At 43.0% G+C, this 23,408-nt stretch overlaps 1 protein-coding gene across 3 annotated transcripts in view; it reads left to right on the top strand.

Moving 5' to 3' along the window:
• Positions 1-23,408, top strand: part of zfhx3b (zinc finger homeobox 3b) — a 143,067-nt gene that overhangs the window by 49,767 nt on the left and 69,892 nt on the right. For 2 of the 3 annotated variants that reach the window (XM_005741600.1, XM_005741599.1), the window contains exons 2-4: positions 7,953-10,466; positions 10,583-11,162; positions 13,660-14,156. In XM_005741600.1, the coding sequence (XP_005741657.1) occupies positions 7,968-10,466; positions 10,583-11,162; positions 13,660-14,156 (3,576 nt within the window). In that variant the 5' untranslated portion in view covers positions 7,953-7,967. The remainder of the gene's footprint in view (positions 1-7,952; positions 10,467-10,582; positions 11,163-13,659; positions 14,157-23,408) is intronic. The other variant, XM_005741601.1, reaches the window with a different exon arrangement.

The following is a 23,408-nucleotide window of genomic DNA, read 5'->3' as shown; positions in this document are numbered from 1 at the left end:
TGTGTGTGTGTGTGTGTGTGTGTGTGTGTGTGTGTGTGTGTGTGTGTGTGTGTGTGTGTGTGTGTGTGTGTGTGCTTACACATGATATGGTATATGCACATACAAGCTTATGCGAATGGGACTGCAGTTCTTCTCAGTATGAGGTGTGTAAAAGAGATAGTAAGTTTCCATTTTCCACACATAACGCTGCATGACTTTCCACGTCTCTGCTCTCACCCCAGACAGCTTTCACCCACATTACTCGGGTTTCCTGGTCATTTGGCCTTCACATGCCTTCTAAAAGGGATCTTATCACCCTGCTCAGGTTTAGATACTTAACCGAACACTGGCCTCTAACTCGCAGGCTTGTGGCACTGGCTCTGTGTTTTACTTCTGGGCCTTTGTGTCATTTAACTCAACTGCTCATAGTCTTGCTCACTGTTTAATGTCCTACCTTAGCCTTAATACTTACCAATATTTTAGCGGAATATTACACATTTGCTGTTTCTCCTCTACATTTTATTTCTTTAAAAAAAGCATCTTTACATCATATATTCATACCTTCTAAATTACCTTAAGTATTTTTGAGCGTGTTGCTTTAAGAATGCTTAGCGAACAGATATTTGTCTAATTCCAGGTGCTGGTGAAGCCTGTGTTTTACCAGGTGCAGGACTGGGTCATTACTAAGGTATTTGTTTTCCAGATTAGACAGAAAGACCCAGCATTATAGACATGTCATACCTGTCCCCGACCTGTCTGTTAGGGCGTGATCCTCGCATAGAGTCTGAGTCCTGTGCTCACCTGCATGCTTTGCCTTCAAAGTAACACCAGCCTGATGTCCCTTAGACTAGATCCCAGAGCTGCCAGGTTGTTCTAGGGGCTAGATCCCTTTTCTCCTCTCTCAGTCAACAGAGGCTCAGTATGCTGATCAGTGTCAGCTCTCCTTAATGGATGCAGAAGTAGTGGTAATGACAACTCCCTGTCCGCCCCAATCCCTCCAATCCCTCAGGTTTTAGATGGCAGGGTAAAAGAGCAGAGCTGAGTGGGTTGGAAGGTGTGTGTATGCGTGCACATGTGCCTATGTATACGTTTATGTGTGCGTCTGTGTGTGTGGGAAGGTTCATATTAAGCCACAGCACATGGTGGATGAACATTTACATAAAGCCCCACAATTGTGATAATAAACCATTTTATCATTGGGTCCCAATCAATAATGTGGCTTCTTAAGGTTTAATATTTCAATGGTATTGATCACTTTAACAAGTCTGTTTGTGGTTTCCTTAGTTGAAAGCTGCAAGAAGGTGTGTCTTCACACATTTGTGCATACTGTATGTGGACCACATCTCTGTATAGCACCATGCAATGACAGATAACATTTCCACCGCTGAAGAATGGCACTGATAAAGAATTTTACAGTTTGCTCAGCCTTGCAGTCTATTCACAACATTTAGTTGTGCTCACTGGTTCTCTTAGCTTCTACTACCCTATTCCTGGTACCGTAGAACAAATGAAATGGAGTGAGTGCACACAGAAGCTTTGAAAGCACTGTAGTTTGCAGATTTCACTTCCATCCTCTCTTTAGAGACCGTCTGCTTCCCGCAGATATAAATAGGGGAAGATTTGATAATTAGTAGAAATGAAGGTCCGGGGGCTCAAAGACTTTGATCAGCACATTTCCCCCTTGTCCCTGACCTTTCAGTGGACACGTGTCTTTAGCTCTCTCGCTTTCTCCCTCTCTCTTTCTCTCTGTTGTGCTAAACTGCAGGAAACGCAGTTGTACATCTGCAAATATCTATCTGGGGCATTCCTTTTTTTTTTTTAACTTGCATCGTCCCCAATCTGATCAGCGTGTACTTCTCTGATTGATTAAACCCTGAAAGACCACTGCACAAAGTGTTATCTGTCCTTTCAGCTTTTCTGCATTCCACACTATGGGAAAGTCAGATCGGCGTGCCAAAGTATGTGAGGTTGCATTTCAGACTGTTACAAATCATTCAATATCCATGTCTGTTAGTCTAAAATTGAGCAGAAATGGATAATGTATATCAAACTTATCAGATAACTGTTTGGAAGATACAGCTGCAGAGTTTCACTCTGTCTCATTCTCATTCTCACAGTCTTTCTTGCGATTTTAAAGACACCCTATTGCTCTGCGCACTGGGTTGCCTGGGGGTGAACATTAGTTTGTGCCCAATAGCCCTTCTCTTATTATACATCAATATCTTAATTCCAAGGATAATTTATGCGCTTATAAATTACAAAGCTTTCTTAACAAACCACGTGGGACATAACAGGAAAATAATGCAGTGCAGCCTTTCAAAATGAAGAATGATTTTGTTGCCGTAGGAAGTAGTTGCTTTTGCAGTAATTATAATATTTCCCGTTCACTCTGTGGACTTAATGGCTGTTGTATTATTTGCATCACCTTGTCGTCTAAAATTCCAATGTACCTTGCCACTTTTTCTATCCCCCCCAAAAAAGAAAAATACTAAAATGTTTCTAACGCCATGAAAATTTTATCTACCGTTGCTTTCTCTTCCCTTGCACAGAGGTTTGAATGAAATGATTCTTATACATTTGTACTCCGAGTGCACCAGAGAAGCTCCCCTCCCCATGCTGGTTGCTAATTGGTGGGAGACTGGGAGCTTCCTGCTGTGTGTTCGCTGCTTCTTTGCTTTGCCACCCCACCAGGTCTTTCACTATCGCTCTGCAGAACCCAGTAATTAACCCACAGCTAATTAACTACTTCTAATTACACCAGCATGCTGTTTCTATCACACCCTCCAAAACTGAGGAAACACTCTAGTGCCATGTGTAAATCCCCACTGAGGGGTTTTGGAATTTAGCTGAGCTCAAGTCTGATCATTTAATCAGACTGCCCTGTGTATGATCAACATACCGTTCTGTCCTGTGATTTCACCGCTGATTTGTCTTAAATAACTTTTCTTCCGCTCTGCAACATGGAATGGATTAGCACGATTTGATGGTGTTGCATAAAGGGTAAAATCATTTTCAAGGTTCTATTTCAGGTCTATTAACAAAGGAGGCAATTGATACTACAAACAAATCAATTTTGCCTTCACTGGCCAGTTTTGCTAGTGCAAAATGATTACTAAAATTGAGTACTGTGAAACTAAAACAATCAGCACATCACCTCCTGGGTATTTGAGTTTGCTCATATTGTAATCAGCAAGGATTATTTTGGCTGTAACTTATACGTTTGTTCCAGCATTAGATTAACGCATAAAGTACACAAAAAGAACCACAGTAATAAAATCTGCGAGTTGTAAGCCTTGTCTAGCTGCATGCGTGACAGATCTACATGCCTCAGTTCTGCTGCCTTTGAGAAATACCTCCCAGACAGGCCAGTGATCAGCCTCCCTTACTCTCACACACTGATGTAAACACACAGCAGTGTTCTTCCCTGCCTTAGACTCAGCACAGCCATGGCTATTTCTGTTAGACAGACTGATAGCTCCTACTGAAGATCATTGATTTTACGGGAAGCCCTGTTTACAGGCCGAGTGCCATCGACCTGAGGTGACTTTTTGCCTCCTGCAGTTGGAGCAGTACTGGAGCACCTTTATGTCTGCATTAGCACAGGAGTAGACTGAATATTTACAGCACATAATAAATTACTGTGTTTCATTGTTAATTGTTGCTAATTGAGTTAAAGTGATGGGGATCAAGGAAACCAAGACTTCACCTCCACAGAGTTAACAACGAGTATTGACTGTTGATGTTCACAGTGACAGTATGAAAGTAATCTTGGATTTTTTTTTTTTAATAAAGAATGACTAAAGTATAAGAGGTATATTTATGTATTTGATTATATTTAATTATGATTGGATCTTCTTGCTATGACAGTGTTAACCACTGCACCACAATGCTGCTCTACTGATAATGCCATGTATTTATTTATTCTTGGTACCATGCAGTTAAGCTTCCTGTGACACCATATCAGTCATAAACTCACATCTTGCCTTAGTGGAGTATAAGGTCTTTATATGGAAGCAAACCTGCAGTTAAAAAAACAAAACAAAATAGGAAAAAGGGGGAAGAGGAAAAAGAAAAAACACTTGTGAAGTTTTAAAAATATCAGTTCAGTCACTAAAATATAAGGGCCTTAAAACCAGACTTAAAGCCATACCAGGCATTAAAGTAGACATATGTTAAAAAGTGCAATGCATGCATACCTTTATTGGTGATTAATTGAAACAAGCTTACAAGATAAACCCATGCGCCGCTCTGCCTGAGGACTACAATGGTTTCCCCATCAATGAGCATGTCCCTAGTGCAACATCAAAAGCCTTCCCTTGCTTTATCAATAAGAACCTTTCCTTCCCACATCTTCCTGTAACTTGCTTAGCGTTCATGCCATTGATTTTCCAATAACCGCCCCTTACCCTGCGGTGGCTAGCCAGGCTCTGTGATGGCGCAGAGACAAGACACAGACAAGGAACATCACTGATGCATGTTTGAAAATCACAACTGGTGTATTGTGTGGGGTCTTTCTTGGCAGGTTAACAAACTTGTGTGCCCTCACAACTCGTGAGTATGCGTATGTGCAGTAAGAGTAAGGGCACCCCTAAGTAGCAGTATTTACAGTTTGGATAGAGTCTGAGCTAATTCCCCCAGGAAACCCTAGAGACCAGGGTCTTCGAAAGGCAAGACCAGGCCTTTGGGCAGGTGATCAGGCATGCTTATAATCAGATGCTTCTTTAGCCTTTAATTCCTGCCTCAGTTGGCCAGTAAATCCCACCTAATGAAAGGACCCATATCTTAAAACTTATCTCATTTTGCATCCCTACAAAATGACATCCAGACCCACTCTCTGACATTGTTCATTAAAACCAAGGCCTTTTCACAAGGTTCAGTCTTATCTGCTTTGTGGTTGGGAGGGGGTCGAGCATAACCTTTTTTTTTTTTTGCCACAGAGAAAATAGAAGAGCGAGGAGACTCTGGCATAAAGTCTTTGATGGCAGGTGGCAGTAGGGGGTGAATGCTGCAGTTAGGATCTGTGCATCATCATGCTTTCCCTGAGATCAGCTCAGGAATCCAGCCTTTTCTTCCCTGTGATTATCTCTTATTGTCAACTAAGGCTTGTTTTGGCTGCGCACAGCCTGCTTATTGTCAACTCAGTGGACCCATATTCAGAATTAAAAGGCAAAACAGGGGCAGACGCCATGACAGAATCACTTTTTGTAATGCCAGTATTCAAAAGGCAATTTTTTTTGTTTCTAAATATTGCAATGTATAACAGTACATAAAGGTAACTTGTAAATAATAACAGTATTAGTCATCTCTAGTGGTCTACTCCCTCATTTTTATTTGTGGTTATTAACACAATCAGCACACAAAGACACCAGCCTCCTCCACTTCCCCTCTACTTTGACCGCGTCTCTTTGTCTCCAGGACTCCTTTAGTGCCTCCTAGAGATTAAAGCTTTTCCTACTTTAAACAGGTGTCGCTGAGCCAAGCAGACCTCCTAGAGACAAACAGCATTATATCAGTTGGCCCATCTGCGACTTTCCGACTCCAGACAATCCCATTGCTCATCAGTAACCACTGCAGGTTATTGAATTACACCATCTTGATTTTAAAGGGCAATTCTGTTTTCTGTAAGCACTGGACACACCAAACTATCTCGGCGCTCCAGCACTGATCAAGAGTCATTGTTTTATCCTGTCTGTTGCTAATTGCTTGAGGAATCTTGAGCGGTAATGTGAATTGATGGGTACTGTACTCACCTTTTTTAAACCCGAGGAAAAGAGGAGACTAGAGAACTTTAGAGGTCATTGTTGGCCTTATCCCAGTCTCTTCTCCCTCAAGTCTAACCCTCTGTTTTACACACTGTTGCTTGGCTAGGGTTTCTCCCTTCTTTGGGGGATCGAGGTTTACTGATCATCTAGTTTACCAAATGAAGCATGGAAGACCATTTAGAGGGACCTCCACAAAACATGAAACACATGAAGGGTAGAGCCAGGTGGGGGGGATTTGAGCCGGGCTCTTAAAAACTAGTTGTGCATGTGGTCCTAGTGTTCCCAGGCCTGGTTGAGACAGGCAGTGGAATCTGAAGGAGGGGCCTAATAGATTACAGGAACAAAGTGTGAAAAACTCCATGTTCTGACAGGACACATGGAGATGTTTTCCTATGAGACAGTCCATTTACACGAGTCACTTTTTCTCCCCCACCCCCCATTTCATTTCGTACAGTTTATCCACTTGCTTTTAGTCTGAAGAATCACTGTCTGTTTGACATGTGGCGCGTTTTTTCTTGCATTACTCTCACTGCCCTCAGTCCATTTGTGTGAAATGGCTGTTGAGCTCATAGCCTCTTATTAATGGAGCAGATAATAAATACAGACCAGTAAGGCTAGTATCCCCTCACTCAATATGGCAGCCAACGCTAAATCATGTCTGGCTGTATAAAGCAATCATGTTAATAAGCCAGCCAGTCTAATATCTTTCATTTTATATGCAAAGTAACTTAAGGGTCACTGAGGTTAGCTTTTGTTGAATGTAAACAAAATAATCAGACAGACCATGCTAGCAGAAATTTGTGTGTATTTATGGTTCTCTATTTAATTTTACTTACTGCTCACGATTGACTCTTCATTTAGCAGACCAAATACAAAATGAGGGTCCTTTATCATGACTTTTTTGTTTTGTTTTTTGCAGTTTGAGTGCACATAGGCTGGCGAGGTCTCAGGTATGTTGCACGGGAAGCAAGCCTCATCAGACATTCATGAAGAGGCAGACAGACATTATCAATCTTTCCTCTCCTTCAGTGCTTTATATGTTAGGGTGTGGGGTAGACTCCATTCTGATCGCAGCTGAAATTTGCATCCCTAAGTAAATAAGTAAATAAATCAAGTGCAAGCGGTGAATGTGCTAATCAACCAGGACATGGCAGTGAGCTCGGTGCCGGGAAACTTTGCTCATGTAATATTCAGTACTGTTGGGTTAAAGGGCAGCCCAGAGTTATTGGTTTCAGCGCGATTGCCCCCTTTAATCAATGTTGGCTGCATCCCTTTAATAAAATTATTAGCTCAGCAGTATCTTGCGCTATCATTTTATCTCTTCTGCGCTCTAAATTGCAGCCTGCGTTGAGTCTCTCAGATGCTCGGGGCATGGCCAGCTCCCGAAAGCTCAGCTCCCATTTATTATTTCAGAGGCAGAGGATGGCTGGAGTGTTTGAAACCAGGCTAAGCGTGGAGGTTATTGGATGCAAGATCTAAACACAGCTGCAGTGAAGTCCCAAACCAGCTTATGTGTTTTGGGTTCATAGAAAATACTGACTTTTATTGCTCATGTTAGCGTCCAGACAAATCTATCTCAATAATGCACATGAATTACATTCTTCTTCTATGTACACCACTGGAGGTGGAGTGGTAACAGTATTACTCTTAAGAATTTCTTTCTTTTTTTAGATACAGTTTTCCCTTTTTTTTTTCTTCTAGTTATGTAAATGTACGACATGCTGATGGGTGGCTTCTCAATGTCTAATTATCTCACAAGGAATCTATTTGATCCATTAAGTTAGACTGTTGCTGCCTTTTTTCTGACTGCAAGTTAATTAAAAACGGATGTAGGATTTGCAGAATATAAGATTAGGGGTGTTGTTTGGAAGGTGAAGATAAAAGATGGTACCTTTGTGATATGGCAGGAAGATGAATCGTGGAAGTCTTATTAGTGCTTGTCTCAGGTATTGTGTTTAAGTGCCTAATCTAGCGTAATGAGCATGGTGTCATTTTTCCAATTATATCTCAGACTTTTGTCTCTTACGATACATCGCCATACATTCGCTTGTTTTTTTCTTTCAAACCTTTTTTTCCCCATTGTCTTCCTTTCATATTTATAAGTCTGATCTTTCCCTAATTTACATAGCAAATAAATTATGTGCTGTTTGTGTGCTTACTGTCCCAAATACAACTTTAACCTCTTATCGTAATCATTTTGTGTCTCTGCAGGCCTGGATGCGATGAATGCCTCATGTAGGCATCAGCATGGACAGCTGTGAGTCTCCCGTGGTTTCTGGGACAGACGATGGGCTCGGCTCCTCCCAGCAGCAGCAACCACCTCAGCCCTGGAACGATCACAATAGCTCACAGGTCACCTGCACCAACCAGGCACCTTCCCTGGACCCGCTGTCTCTCTCTGGTCCCTACCCCTCTCAGTCCCAAAACTCTATTGCACCTCATGACAGGGTAAGAGAACTACAGTCTCAGCAGCAGCAGCAGCCAAAGCAGACATCACCCCGGACCCACCGTGATAGCTCTGCCACAGGCCAGCTGCATCCCAGAGGAGAGGGTCTTGACGAAGAAGACCAAGAGGGAGTGAGCTGTGGAGAAGAGGAAGAATCTGAGGACTTAGATGAAATGGAGATTGACAACTGTTTCCCTAGTCTTCAACCTTTTCCTGGGATGCCAATAGCTTCAGGGGGAGGAGGTATGCCCACTCTTCTGCGACATCAGCCCACACAACAGCAGGGACCACCTGAGAGTGGGAGTGAGGAAGGGGAGGAGGAAGAGGAAGAGGAGAGTAGTGATGTGGAGAACCTGGCTGGAGAGATAGTCTACCAACCAGATGGCTCAGCCTACATTGTGGAGAGCCTCAGTCAGTTGATCCAAAGTAGTGGAGGCATGGTACCCGGCCTGCTTCCTACAAACTCTCTCTCGAGTGGGGGGAAACCAGGGGAACCTGCTGGGACTTCGTCCTCAGTTTACCCACAGATCATCAACACGTTCCACATAGCCTCGTCCTTTGGAAAGTGGTTTGGTAATTCAGACCAAGGTTTCCCCAATACCTCAACAATGGCAGGCCTTAGCCCTGTCCTGCACAGTTTCCGTGTCTTCGATGTGCGGCACAAAAGCAACAAGGATTACCTGAACAGCGATGGGTCTGCCAAGAAGTCCTGTGTATCCAAAGATGTTCCCAACAATGTGGATTTCTCCAAATTTGATGGGCTAGCCCTATATGGCAAGGGTAAGCCCATTCTCATGTGTTTTCTCTGCAAGCTGTCCTTCGGCTATGCCCGTTCCTTTGCCACTCATGCTGTCCACGATCACCGCATGACACTGTGTGAAGATGAGCGGCGGCTGTTAGGAGATAAGCATGCATCTGCCATTATCCAGGGCATTGGGAAGGACAAAGAGCCCCTCATAAGTTTCCTGGAACCAAAAAATAAGAGCACTCCTCTGCCATCTACGCTGCTCCCTCTTAACTCTGGACAGAGCTTCTATGGCACATTTAGTGGTGTCCATCTAGAGCCTGGAAGCAGCAGTGGGGGCAGTGAGACCCTCCTGAACAAAGACTCTGACTCTGGCCTCCAGCAACAGCAGCAGCAACAAACCCCATTAGGCTCAGTGCTTTCTCTTGGAGGGCTGAGCATTCCCAAAGCGCCCACTCTTACCTCATCCCCAGGCTCTGCCAAAGACTCCAGTGCCCTGCCCAAACAGGGAGGGAGAACAGAGGAGCCTGCTGGGAAAGAGTTGGCTTGCAAGGGAGAAGATGGGAACACTAAGGGACATGAAAGCAAGGCACACTTATCCAGCCAGACCGGGGGCTCTGAGGAGGACGAGGAACTGTTATTAGGGGCAGAGGAAGATGAGGCAGAAAGCACTGCAATGGCCTGTGGTGGTAACAGTAGCAGCGGTGGGGGTGAAGCGGGGGAACCAGCTGTCTCAAACCAAAGCATTTCCAAATCTCCTTTATTAATGCCTAGTAGCACTCTCCAGCCTTCTCCCTGCACCTCTGCAGTCAGTTCCACACTTAACAGCAAAGCCCTTGCTTCCATTTCCTCCTCTGTCAAGGAAGAGGGTTCAACTGCAGATGGTGGAGGGAGGACCTCAGAGCTCCCTCTGAGCTTTAACTGCCAGGGACCTACTGTTCCCATGGCACTGGTGACAGCTGCCGTCAGAAGGAGCGAGGATGAAACTTCTGGCACTTCCTCCTCGCCTCTGTCCACCAATGCTGCTCCTGATGAAAGTGCCAATCGAGATAGTGCCACAGCTCCAGAACCAAATGATTGCCCTGCAGAGGGAGAGGAGGAAAATGGAGCCCTTCTGCATCATCACCACGTGCACCACCATCATCATCACCTCCACCCTTCATCTCATGGCCACTCGCACCCCCTCCCAGGGGGTTCCTGTGACATAACAGGAATGGGTGAGTGTTCACAGAACCATGGGCCCAGTGGCAGTGGAGTTAGTGGGGTCGAATGCCCTAAATGTGACACTGTTCTGGGTTCCTCACGTTCTTTGGGTGGTCACATGACCATGATGCATTCACGCAATTCATGCAAGACACTCAAGTGTCCCAAATGCAACTGGCATTACAAGTACCAGCAGACTCTGGAGGCCCACATGAAAGAGAAGCACCCAGACTCTGGAGGCTCTTGCGTATACTGCAGCAGTGGTCAGAGCCACCCTCGTCTGGCTCGTGGAGAAAGCTATACCTGTGGATACAAGCCCTTCCGGTGTGAGGTATGTAGATAACTTTTTGTTGATTTAGGTGCATTTTATATAGCAGCTAAGGATATTCAATTTGTATCTGTATCATTTTATCACAGTTTAAGAAAAACTGATCTTGTATTTCGTAGGTGTGTAACTACTCCACCACCACAAAGGGGAACTTAAGCATCCACATGCAATCAGACAAGCACCTGAACAATATGCAGACACTGCAGAATGGAGGCTCCATTGGGTCTGCACAGGACCAGGTGTTTGGACATACACCAGGAGGAGTGGTGGCTGTCCCGTCAGTCACCCAGGCCAGTAGCCATCACCCTCCCCACCACCATCCTTCACAATCCTCCACTCACATGTCCGGACCTTGTGGGGTCCCCTCCCCAACCAAGCCGAAGAGCAAACCTTCTTGGAGGTGTGAGGTGTGTGACTACGAGACCAATGTGGCGCGGAACCTTCGTATTCACATGACTAGTGAAAAGCACATGCACAACATGATGCTGCTCCAGCAGAATGTGACTCAGATGCAGCACGGGCGACTTGGCTTGGGTGCTATGCCTTCGCCCTCTGAGGCTGAGCTCTACCAGTATTACCTGACGCAGAACATGAGCCTTCCACCAAGCCTCAAGATAGACCCAGCTGGAGCTGAGGCCCAGTTCCTGATGGGGAGCTTTCACCTAGATCCGAACATGGCTGCCTTGGCTCCTGCACTTGGTATGTCCCATTTGGTTCTCAAAAGCATTTCCCCACAAAAAAGAAAAAACAATGACTAGACCTTTTAGCTGAACTCTATCTTGATTCCTAATTTATTCATTTACACGAACACAAGACAATAATGCAAAATTTTATCAAATGAAAAACAAACCAAAGCGATAAGCTGCAATACAATATGCTGTACTCCGGCATATCACGGATTTGTACTTAGGCAGCTGCTTTGTTCTCATGCCATAAGATATGTGTTTACCAGCAATGGTAGAATGTTCTAGTGCACAAGGCCAGCATAACATTTTTTTTCTTATAATAAATGTGCCAGGCAGCATACAGAAAGCAAAAGATTATTTATTTCCCTACTCATGCAATCTTTTACAGGGCACTCAAATGACAGTGTGTTGATATGATTTAGCAGAATTTTGAAGCTCACTGTGTGATATCCATACAAGGTGATTTAGAAGGCCAAACATGTATAATCTATGCTTTTCCCCCTCCTTTCCACACAGTCAACCAGCCTTAGCTTTTTACTTTCAAACTGCTGCTGAACTTCACCGCTGGAGTTCTCCGTTTCTTCCAAGTCAGTAATTTCAGCTATAAATTTAATCTTGGTCAAAGAAGGGAGGTTAGAGGCCTCAGCAAGGGTAATTCAGCAGCATAGCAAAGTGTTTGTAGGACCAGTTACAACCACACAGTTTGTACAGACTTGTTTCAACTGTCACCAGTTTGAAGACACAAACAAGAATTTATTGCTGTGACTAATTTTTTTTCCCTCTTCTGCCATCTGGTTCATTTTCCTGTGAGGTGAGTAGTAATAAGCATATTGCAAGAGAGGCAATAATTACACAGTCTGGGCCCATAAACTGCAGTGGTGTTATCCATGGTCACACTTTAAGGAACTCTTAACGCTATCATACACAAACACTCTGATATTAACGGTACCACCATATAATACATAAGGCTCAGTACGAGATCCCTAAACAAACAGACACAGAGGTGCACTTTTTATGCTCTCATTCTGGATTTCATTTTCTTTTCTTTTTTTACTGTAGGGTGTATTTCTAAAGAGGTACAATTTATGGCAAGTGCTGACCTCAGGTTATATCAGCTTCTTTCTTATCCTCGCTCCCAAAACTCAGGACTACAGCCCTGATAAAGACAATACGAGATCAAGAGCAGGAGTTAAAGAGAGGTGCAACTTTTACTTCTCTGTCCTGAAATATGGTTACAGCACACCGTGGAGCAATACAGCTGTCAAGTCAGATGGTTATATACCTAAAACATTTGTCTTGAAAACAGTCTGATCAAATGGAAAGATTCAGTCTTTTACCTTTTTTTCTTTTCAAGAATCCCCTAGCACAAAAAAAAGGATGGCCTAATATACAGAGGTTCACATTAAAATAGTTTGAATATAAAGCAGCCTATATTAAACAAAAGCTTGGTCTGATGACATGCAATCAAAATTTAGCTGTGGACAAGGGGTCTATGGTAAATAATGAAATCTTAATAGTAACAGACAATGAGAGAAAAGGGAAGTGCAAGAGGGAAAAAGCTGCTAGGTACGGTATAATGACATATGTGTGCATCTGTGGTTTTGTATGATTGAGCATAAAGAGCCATGACTGGTGAGCTGGGTCTGTGAGTGATTTCACAGGGCTTCTCAAAGGTCTCCCTCTCCTGGCTATAAAAACTCAGGTAATGGAGAAAAGTCCAAGAACAGGCTGCATACTGCAGCAATAAATAAAAAGAAGCTGCTGGAATTAATTTAGTGTAAAGCCAGGCAGGGTCAAGCCTGCATGCTCAGTCTGGCCAGTGAAAGATTAAAGATCAGCAAGCAAAGGCAAAAACACCGGCTCTTACCTCGTTTTTTTAGCATTCATTTTTTTTCCCAGACTCTACAGACATCAATTATGTGGTCGGTGTCATAAGATATGTGCTTGCAGTTTTTTGTGTTTTTTCCCCCTCTGCTCTATGGTTCGACTCAGTACCAAGCAGACTTAATCTGTTAGGTGTTAGAGGTAATCTGAAGAGAAAGGTGGAAAATAATCCAAGGAAAGTAGTGCAAATTAAAAAGAATAAAAAGCATCATTGTGTGAACAAGGGGAGTGGGGTTGATTCACGGTATTTTGAGCTTGGAAAGTCTTTACTGTAATTAGAAAACACGTTGCTTTTTTCTGTTGACCTTTAGAGTTGATTTACAGGCAGGAGATGAAAGAGCATCAGTCCAAACAGTGAAAATGTGCATGTTCATTTTCTGGCATTGGAAGGCTTTTGTAGAAATGTCCAGGCGCTCTTGTTTCCTAGCTCAGAGCTATTTGTTGGCTAGAGACAAAAAAAATGAGCATTATCCTTCACATAATATCATACCTACCAGACACATTCTTTTAAGCATGTATTTACTTGAAATAGCCATCTAGACTGTATGCGTTGAATAGGTCTCAGCTGATGATACTGTTCTCTTCTCTTTGTTTTGTTTTCTCTTCGTGTGTTTGCTTTGTTCTAGTAGGTGGGGAAATCCCTATGGATGTGCGGCTAGGTGGTGGGCAGTTGGTGTCCGAAGAACTGATGACCCTGGGAGAAAGTTTATCGCAGACTATAGATCCCTCTCTCAAGCTCTTTCAGTGCGCTGTGTGCAACCGCTTCACCACTGATAACCTGGATGTGCTTGGCATGCATATGGGAGCTGAACGGAGCCTGCCGGAGGAGGAGTGGCGTGCCGTTGTTGGAGACTCGCATCAGTGCAAGTTGTGCCACTACACTACTCAGCTCAAGGCCAACTTCCAGCTGCACTGCAAAACAGACAAGCATGTGCAAAAGTACCAGCTTGTGGCCCACATCAAAGAAGGGGGCAAAGGCAACGAATGGCGCCTGAAATGTGTGGCCATAGGCAATCCGGTGCACCTAAAGTGCAATGCCTGCGACTACTACACTAATAGCCTGGAGAAGCTGAGGATGCACACTGTCAATTCCCGCCATGAGGCTAGCCTTAAACTGTACAAGGTCAGTGATCCACAAGTTTGTTTTTTATTTTTCATTTTTTTATCAAACCCATTATTCAGCCTTGTCCTGTTCATGCAACACAGCTGCCGATTTACAATTCTGTCATTAATGCATCATTTGAAGTGTTTTAATACAGACTCATTGTCACATTTGACATTATTTTTAGTCTTTGAACCTCAGAACTTTGTTTTGCTAAATATGCAAAACAAATCTTAAAAACGAATCCCCGTTAAAGCAATGCTTCTCTGCAACATACAGTACATGTTTTAGCTTTGCACCGCTACTCGGTGCGCTCCAGAGGCATGAATGAAAGCTTTGTCGTGTAGCTGCTGCCTTCCCAGTTGTCATATAGAAGCAGGGCCCCACTGCTGCAATGAGAAGAACATGCAGGACAGAACAGGCGTAGCTGTTTTGGAAGCTTGGGCCTGAATCACTTGGAGACGAATGAAGAAGTGTTAGGAGACAGAGGTTTGGTGCTAATACTCCTCGGAGCGGGAAAGGCTGAATTGTTCTCGACAGCCGTATTGATTTTTGCTGGACTTGGAGCTTCACCTTCTCCTCTAATCATTCCATAATAGCCAGTGGATGAACACTCTCCGAACAAATGGCCATAAATCTAACAGGCCTGATTCCACTTAGGTACCTATCCTGTGTGTCTGCGGCTTCGGCCACTCTGTGCTTAACCCAAACTGGCATAGTTGCGCACACACGCACAGATAACAAAACACATACCAACACTGACCAAACATACTTGCTATAAGCATACACTACACACACAACAGGATCCAACACAAAGCACTGAATGCTGCCTAATAGATGTCATCCTTATTTGTAATCTAGCTTCAGCATCCTTGTTTGAGTATTTAAAGAACTCAGTTGACAGTGCAATGGAGGTATTAAAAGGTATGTGAAAAATGTGCTACCTCAAGCATGGTGTTTTAACCGCATTAAAAACTAAGGTGAAGTGGTCATTTTGAACCTCTTCAAAAATCTTGTCCATTTAAAAATCATTCAGCATTATGAATGTTTGTCAGGCCGGCTGAAATGACAGCCGTGTTTCCTCCTCACAGCTTCTTTGTATTGAAGTAACAGCAAAATTTAAAAAAAAAAAAATCAATTTCATTTTTTCTTAAAGGGGAAGGTGTGAAGCGGGGCTTCTGTTGCTACTTTAAAGAGGTCAGGAGGTGTTTCGCTTGTCATTCTGTGGTTTGCTCCATGACAACAGAGATCACAGGGACATTTTTAGATTAGTGTTATAGCATTATAGTGTCATTTTCAGTTTCATATTTATATTCTTGCACTATATTAAGAATTATTTTAATTCCCTTCAGTATAATCCTTATTTATCTTAAGGGGTTTGGGTGCAGCCTCCTCTACCTTAAAGACCCTCCTTATTTTAAGCCACCTTTCTTCTGATTGGCTGCTCCTTGCAAACTCAAGGTTTACACTGCAGGAAGGCAGTGCTGCTGTGCTCATAGCCAGAGCTGGCTACTTTAGGGAACTCTTAATGCTATCATACACAAACACTCTGATATTAACATTTTAGTGTAAACACATAGTCTGTGAATTTGTCAGGTCAGTGCATGTGTTTCCCAGTCTTTGGTCCTCCTCTCTTAACCTTAGCTTCTGGACTTACTGGGCCAAATTCCAATAACAGTCTCCCATTAGAAGAAAATGGACCAGCTCTGGCTTACTTTCTCTCATGCTTACACCTTTTTGAGAAAGATCCATGTTTTGCTTTGCCGCATAGAGTATAACTTCTTCTACATCTTTGTGCTTCAACTGTAGTGCAAACCCCAAAAAGATCTCCCCTATTTCTTTGTCTGTGCAAGTTTTAGGAGAGAAGAGACATGTCACACTGCTCTTTGGGCTGTGGGGGATTAAATATGTACAACACATCCAGGCATGATCATTTTTTATGACTTAAGCCTCTTAAGATGGCTCCATATTTCTTAAAACCAATTGATCTTCTGACTGGGAGTATGTGCATTTGTCCAGAAATTACCTGCTCTCTCAAGAGAACATAGTGGTCTTTTTAAGCTCTTCTCATCCCAGACCTTACTCCAAAACCTAAATGTTCATGAGTCAACAAGAATTAATACAGTGTTTTACAGCTCATCAATGTTTAACGGACAAGCACATGGTTTTAAGGTTTTTTCACTGTACTGGCTCCCCACTTGACAATGTCAGTTTTCTTACCATTTTGAATTTACTGTCCTGGTAGAGATACTGACAGACAGAAAACCACAGTGCCCTAAAAGCCTGTAAAACCAACTTGGTATATTATGCATGCGCAAAAAAAGAAAAAATCACCATTCATTTATGCTTCCCCAAAGAAATCTGATGCAAATAGCACCATTTTTAACCTTTTTGGGGAGAAAATAAATCATCAAGTCAGCATAAACAGGCTGTAAGATGTGGGAGATGCTTGGGACACTTCACCCAAATCAAACTGGTTTGCATTAAACAGGCCCTTTGTGTGCACAGCTCCATATAAATTGGAGCCTGTAATTACTGGAATTAAAAAGGAAGGTTTAAACTGAGGGCTAAGCTGGATGGGATAATTTGAGAGTCTGTGGTATGCGGCCCATATTAGGGCTTTCTAAAAATATCACCCCCACCACCCCATGTATTGGAATGTTCCAAAAGACCACAGAACGATCCAGCAAGTCATCCTGACCACTAGACCACCACACAGTGGGGGGTGATGCTCTTTTCCCCTGTGTGCTGTGCTCTCAGTTCAGAGATACCAATTCTGAAGTCTGTGAGTTCTGCTTCAGTCCCCTGTGCACTGAAACTAACTTATACCTTCTCTTTTTCCCATGGATCATGGGGATTTTGGTCGCTCTGATGACAGCGTGATGATCGCCCATCTGCTCACAGGATGGTCACTCCTAGAGAACCCTCCACTGGCTAATGTGATATACATACAGCTCTCCACTCAGGCCTTGGGGCTTCACTGTGTTTTAGTGTGGAGGTGAGAGACTCATCTAGCTCCAGGCCCGACTGCTTTGGCCAGACAGAAAGGGTGGGGACTAACCAGGCCAAGCCACAGGCCTCAGCTTCCAGTCAAGGGTTGGGGGAAAGGGGAGGAGCATGGGGGGTTAGCTGGCTACCTTCCTTGTCTCGGGGGCCGGTGCAATCGGCGGTAATTGAGATTGATTGGATGTTATTTTTCCTCTTGCAAATGTAGTCCATTAGCTTGGCACATGCATAATCAGTTTAGAGCGCAGTTAGCCGAATGTAATCATGTTCCTCGGTGTCTGCTAGCACAAAATCCACTCCAGATGCCGCTTGGCCATGGAAAGACGGGGGGGAAAGTGCCGTCACTATCAGATGGGGAATCTTTAACCAAGCAAGTCCTGAAATCCCTTCCTCTGTTCTGCTCCTTCCCTACTGAGCACAGAGGAGTGTTAAAAAATTCAACTCCCTCTTTTCTGCCTTACACAGCCGGTCGCAGGGACTGTCCCATGCCTTACCGTTAAGAACAGGGCTTTTGATCATATGTTCTGCCCATTAACGGACAGAAAACATCTGTAACTTGTGTAGAGTTACTGCTCTTATTTTACCCCTCAGTGCAATCCAAAAGAATCAGTGAACACTGAGGAAAGAAAATGTCCACACTCTGCAGAGAGCAAATAATCATGATGAAACATAATAGAGGAAAAGAGGCCGTAATGTAAATGAAGGGATTAGTGGTTACATGAAAAGGCATTAAGGTGTTTCACTGATGATGCTACTCAGCAGAAGCACTGGCTTCTCAGATGCGGGAATCCAAGCAATGATGACCGCTCCCTGTTAATGATCAGAACTACTGGGATTGACTCGAGTCTTCTTGGACTATGCATTGGAATGCAGTTGGAGAACAACCACAAATAGGTTATGGATTTGATTCCAACTCTGGAAAAATGTTGTAGTTTTGCAATCAAATAATGCTGATGTGTATTTTGGATGTGTACAGCAGTCTGGTTGATTTGGTCTTGGTCCAAGAGCTCTCTAGCGGAGAGTAAGGCAACTTATGGCATCCTACAGTAGGTAAGGTGGGTTTTTGAATTGTTGTTAAGTTCTCGCTTTACTTGCCGACTGGGCTTGTCGTGATTATATCTTTCTCCCAGTGTCTTAAACTTCTCTCACGAATGTGCCCAAATTCTTACTCTCATTGCTATTAAGACAAAAAATATAACGTAAGGTAATCTGAGGTGTCCAAAACTTGGGCGAGTGGGTGCCTCGCTTTACCCTCTCACGTATGACGCATTTCTCTATGAGGGGGACTGGTAGGTGGTGGATGGAGAGACAGACAGGAGTGAGGGTGGTGGTGGGGGTGCTAGAGGATACACTGCTAATTATCATGGCTAGCCTATGATTGTTCAGTAATAGTGCTCAGTGGGAAAGGTTGCAGCAGTTCCAGGAAGAGCTGAGCTCTGATTTACTGGTACTACCACTCTAATAAAGCGCTCACTGCACATCCTGGGAGACAGCCCATTCTCTCCTTTCACATGCACAAGTGTGTGAATGCACACACAAACAGACAGACGAACAGGCAGGCGCACACACAGAGCAGCCGTGTCATCTAAAATGCCATAGGGCACATGAAAGGTATCTTTTCAGTAGTTCATAGAGAAGTTCTGTGTCGGCCCCTGCCTCTGTTTACTCCCCAGTTAACATTGTTATGATCCAGAACCCTGGTTACACTCTTTGTTTCAGTAGTCACCTGCAGGGTCTTAAACTCTTGCATCTTACTTCAAACAAATCTCACTTACTCAGTGGTGGGTGAAACAAGGAAGGAGCATTACAGCACAGAGAACCAGGGTGGATTTAAGAGAGCGGCTGTTAGGCATGTAAGGGGGAGCTAGCAGGGGTTAGTGTTTGGCTGTGTGCAAAAATTTCACAACTCTTCTAGCTCCCACCCCTTGAGAAGGCCAGAGAAAGGGTCAGGCTTTGACCCGTGGCACAGCTGTTGCTGCTGCTGGTGTTGATTGTATGTGCACAGGCCCTACTGTGGGTGTTGCTGGGGCTTACTCAGTGACAGTGAATGAAAGCAAAAAGGGAGGAAGGAGAAAGCTCCTTTGACAGGGGAGGATAGACTTTTCTCAGCTCTCAGCTTTTTTCCCCTCAGTTGCTAGAGTTAAAAATCTGGTGGATTATAAACCAGGTGCTCAGTCCGGGGTTTGTTTTAGATAGAGCGACACATTTTCTGTGTTCTTTGGTAATTTCCTGTTCCTAAAGCTCTTTGTGTTTTGATTGTCTGTGTTTTTGGGCAAGTGAGAAGTGCATAAAGTGTAGGTTATGGGTTTGTTAAACTTTGCCTCACTGTAGATTTACACCACAAAGCACTTGCCTAAAGTGACAAAACCGCTGTTCATCTCCCACCAAATTTGTAGGGGTTTTTTTTCAATTAAGTAATTGTTTAAAAAAATATTGTTACATTCACTTTTCTTTCTTTCTTTTGCTTTTTTTCTTTCTTTTTTTTTCAATTCTACAGTGGAAATCGTTTTTTCAAAAGTAACTCAAAACATGGAGAGTGAAACTGTGGAGATGTGGATTTGCATAAGGTTTTATATGTGCTTTTATTTAATTTAAATTTTATTTTTTAGGGGGGATTCCCAGCTAAGTCCTCTTCCTGCCTGTTAGAAATTCTCGAACCTCACTGCAGAGCTGTTAACATTATTACCAACACACTGATTCTCTCACTAAATCAAAAGGTCAGGCTCCCAAGCACCATAAAGCCTTCCCGGCTTCAATTTATTTTAAAATTTTGCAATTGTGACAGTAAAACAGTAAAATGAAGTTCTTAATTTGATCGTAGGAGATGGAGAGATTATTGAGCGAGCATTTACATCTTGGACAAACTTCTCACCTGCTAAAGTTCTGTAAAGATGATATTTCAAGCGAGTTGTTTCTGTCTTTCTTTACTAATTCCACAAAACCTTACTTCAAAGGTGCCTGGCAATGATATACCTTTTTTTTTTTTTAAATGACCCCCTTATCAGCCTCTATAATCAGCAGTTTTTACAGTGTCTTTGAACATAAATATTTGATAGTCATATTTCTTCTTCAAAAAGACCCTTATATCAGTCCATGTAATCAACAGCTTCTGCAGTGTCTTCAAATCTATAAATTTGATAGTCAAACTGCAGTAAAATGAGTTGCCATGTGGACTGACCGTCATCCGAAAATAAGTAAATTGCCGTAAATCCCCGGCTTGAAGTAAAGACTTTTCACGTTATTCTCACAATCAGTATTCTGCAGTATTCTTAAAGTATTTATGGTTCCCATCTGATTTCCACAAGACATTAATAGTAGTGCTGACGTTAGTTCTCTCCTATTTTGGAAATATGACTAGCCTAGACAGCAGTTTAACAGAATTTCTTTTTTTTAAATGTTGCTGTGTGTGATTCAGAAAGCAGAATTTCCTGCTCATATACGTATGATGTATTGTGAGTGTATGCAAAACTGCTATGTGGCTCTTAGCTCGACTCAGTTGAGTTTCAGACTTCAAGTTCTTTAGGCCCAGTTGGTCAACAGATCAGGTGGTGTATAGCCACCACACCTGAAAGACCAACAGTGTCAGTTTACAGGTAACTGCTACTCTGGGGTGCCACACCAGGGCTCCTGTGAATCTCTGCAGCGTAGCTCCTAAGCTAAGGGGATGGAGAGACAGAAGCAGGCAAGCTTACTGACTGTGTGCCATCAATACATCAGTGGCTTAGCCACCAGATTAATGGCCTCCGTGTGGTCTGGGCCACAAAACTACTCAGTTTTGAGGTCTGTGTTTAGTGCAGCTGTACATTAAAGTGGGGGTAAAGAGAGATGAGAGGAGGGAGAGGATTTAGGTGCCAGGATGAGCACACAGGGACCGGTATTCTGTTTGGGTTTGGCCAGCAGGGCAGAGTCATGGGACAGCAACACTCTACAGAGGGATGGATACATGCCCCTAAGTGTTGTAACATTTCCCTTGCCTTGTAACCTTCCCGTTTTGACTTAAAAAGGATGTTTGAGTACCAAATGCTTTGTTATTACTAAGTAAGTATTTTTTTTATATACTTGATATTGATTTATATGCACTTCATAACATGCAGTTATTTGACAGCCTTGTGAGACCCTTGCTTTCCTTCCTGTAGAGCAATTGCTCCTAAGTTGTTTCCCAGTTTTTATTTGTCTTAACAAATCAGACCCTAAGGTTGTTCCATTTTGCGATGCATTGATTACCGTTGGATTTTAGAACTTCAGCAGTGTGTTACCTGGATTTCTGACAGGTCATAGGGATAATGCTGATAGATGTTTTCCTCAAGGCATCCTATTCTGTATGGATTGTGTAACACAAAATGTAATGTGGTGTCCTCTGCGCATTGGAAAGTCCGATTTACCCATCTGTGGCTACTACTGAGGATTCATTTAAAAAAAAAAAAGTCATCCACCAGTTTCCCGGGACTACAATTTTTATTTGGAACTGTGGGACCTCGGGGGTTTTTTTCCCTTGTGTCAAGAGAGAATAGCCATCTCTTCCTGAAGTTCATGGCTCTGGTTGTCCATCCATGTTTTGCCTAATTGCTGTGTGCTGGAGTCCAAGGTTAGAACTGGGAGCTGTAAATCCCTCAGTCTTATGCAGCCAATGTTTTCTCCAGATGTAGAAGAAAAGATTTCATCCTTTTGTAATTAAGCGGTGCAGCCCAGGGTGTAATGCGGTTTTTATTAGTGGTTCTGGAAAAGATCATTTTGCACCTTGTTTTCTCATTATGGCTTTTATTCTTGAATACAAAAGATGGATAAAATGATGGGATGAAAACGAAAGAAGCAGCAGAGAATAGAATCTCCTGTTTAAATTATTATATGGAAATTACAAGGTAGTGATGTAAGGGGTAGCTCTATGGGTGTGTGGGGGTGCAGACTCAAACGGAGACAAAGGCATAGTTTTGAAACTCAACTTAGTGCGTCAGATGAAAGATGCCAGAAAGAAAGTTTGTATTATTATTATATTTTTAATCCCAGGAATTTTCCCAAACGTTATCTCTCCCATGGGTGCCATCTTCTACACCTGTGTTCTACTTTAAACTTACTTCTGAAATAAGAGCGAAGGGTGAGTCGGGAAAAGTGATTGTAAGTGAAAGACAGCTTTAAGAGTTGGGGACAAGAATGCTCTTCAGCTTCTCAAGGGCACTGATATTTTATGGCCCTCACATTCCTTCATGACACACTGATGCCCAGAATAGACAGAGAGAGAGTGAGAGACAGAAAAAAGTTTAACTACCATGCCTTTTAAACCCCACCCCCAGCATATCGTCTCTCTTGCTTATTCACCTTCACCTCACCCTGCTTCATTTATGTGGCAAACCTCTGGGTCACCCTCACACTTTTCTGCTACTTGGCAAAGCTAATGAAAGCAAGGGATTCAAGTGCAGGCTTTTGTTCAGCATAAGTACTTTCACACGTTTGTGTTTTAAATTTTTCTTTTCAGTCTTCACATGGATTTGCAGAGCATTCTTTCCTCTGAGATCTCTGAGACAGCAGAGGAAGTCCTCATAGCCACTGAACTCTTAAACTCACAGATAATATACTATCATCCTTCACTGCCAGCCCCACAACTTTTTTTTTTTATAATTTCACCACAGTCAACAGTACCCGTAAAATTAAGGTCTGCTGAATAATTCAAACTCTGATTTTTCCTTCAGATGGCCTATCTCTGTCACAAGATAGGAATTTACTTAATTTATGCTTGTTAGGTTGGAATAGTCATGTTAAAATAATTTGAACCATAAGGACTGTCTGTGTAGCTACTGTTAAAACGAGAACTCCGGGAGCCGTTAAAGTTTGGACATGAAATTGTGAGATCTGGAATGCAAATGATTATTCAAATGATCAGTGTATTAATTTGCATGCTGAAAGCATAAGGGAGAGAGCATCTTAATAAGTTATGTAAAGCAAAGTATTTTATTATTTGTTGATGTTTCAGGAGTGAGGGCATATTAATTTTGCAGTTGTAAGTCCCAGTGTGACCTAAATCTCTCTCTTTCGCTCTCACTTTCTCTAACTCTCGCTCATTCACGTGCACACAAGCACATACACACACTGCTGTCATTATCATAATAATCACACACTCTTTTCTAACAAATTTACTCCCTACTCTATATATCAGAAAGCCTCCCATTCTTCATAGACCCATCAAATAGACTCCATATAAAAGACCGAGCCAACATGATGTCACCAGTTGGTCTGTGAAGCCTCTGTGTTATTTTGACTGCTGCCATGCTGGGG

Source organism: Pundamilia nyererei, unplaced genomic scaffold (assembly GCF_000239375.1).
Source record: "Pundamilia nyererei isolate P.nyererei 1_Seehausen unplaced genomic scaffold, PunNye1.0 scaffold00112, whole genome shotgun sequence".
NCBI lineage: Eukaryota > Metazoa > Chordata > Actinopteri > Cichliformes > Cichlidae > Pundamilia > Pundamilia nyererei.
This window is presented reverse-complemented; position numbering and strand designations above follow the sequence as displayed.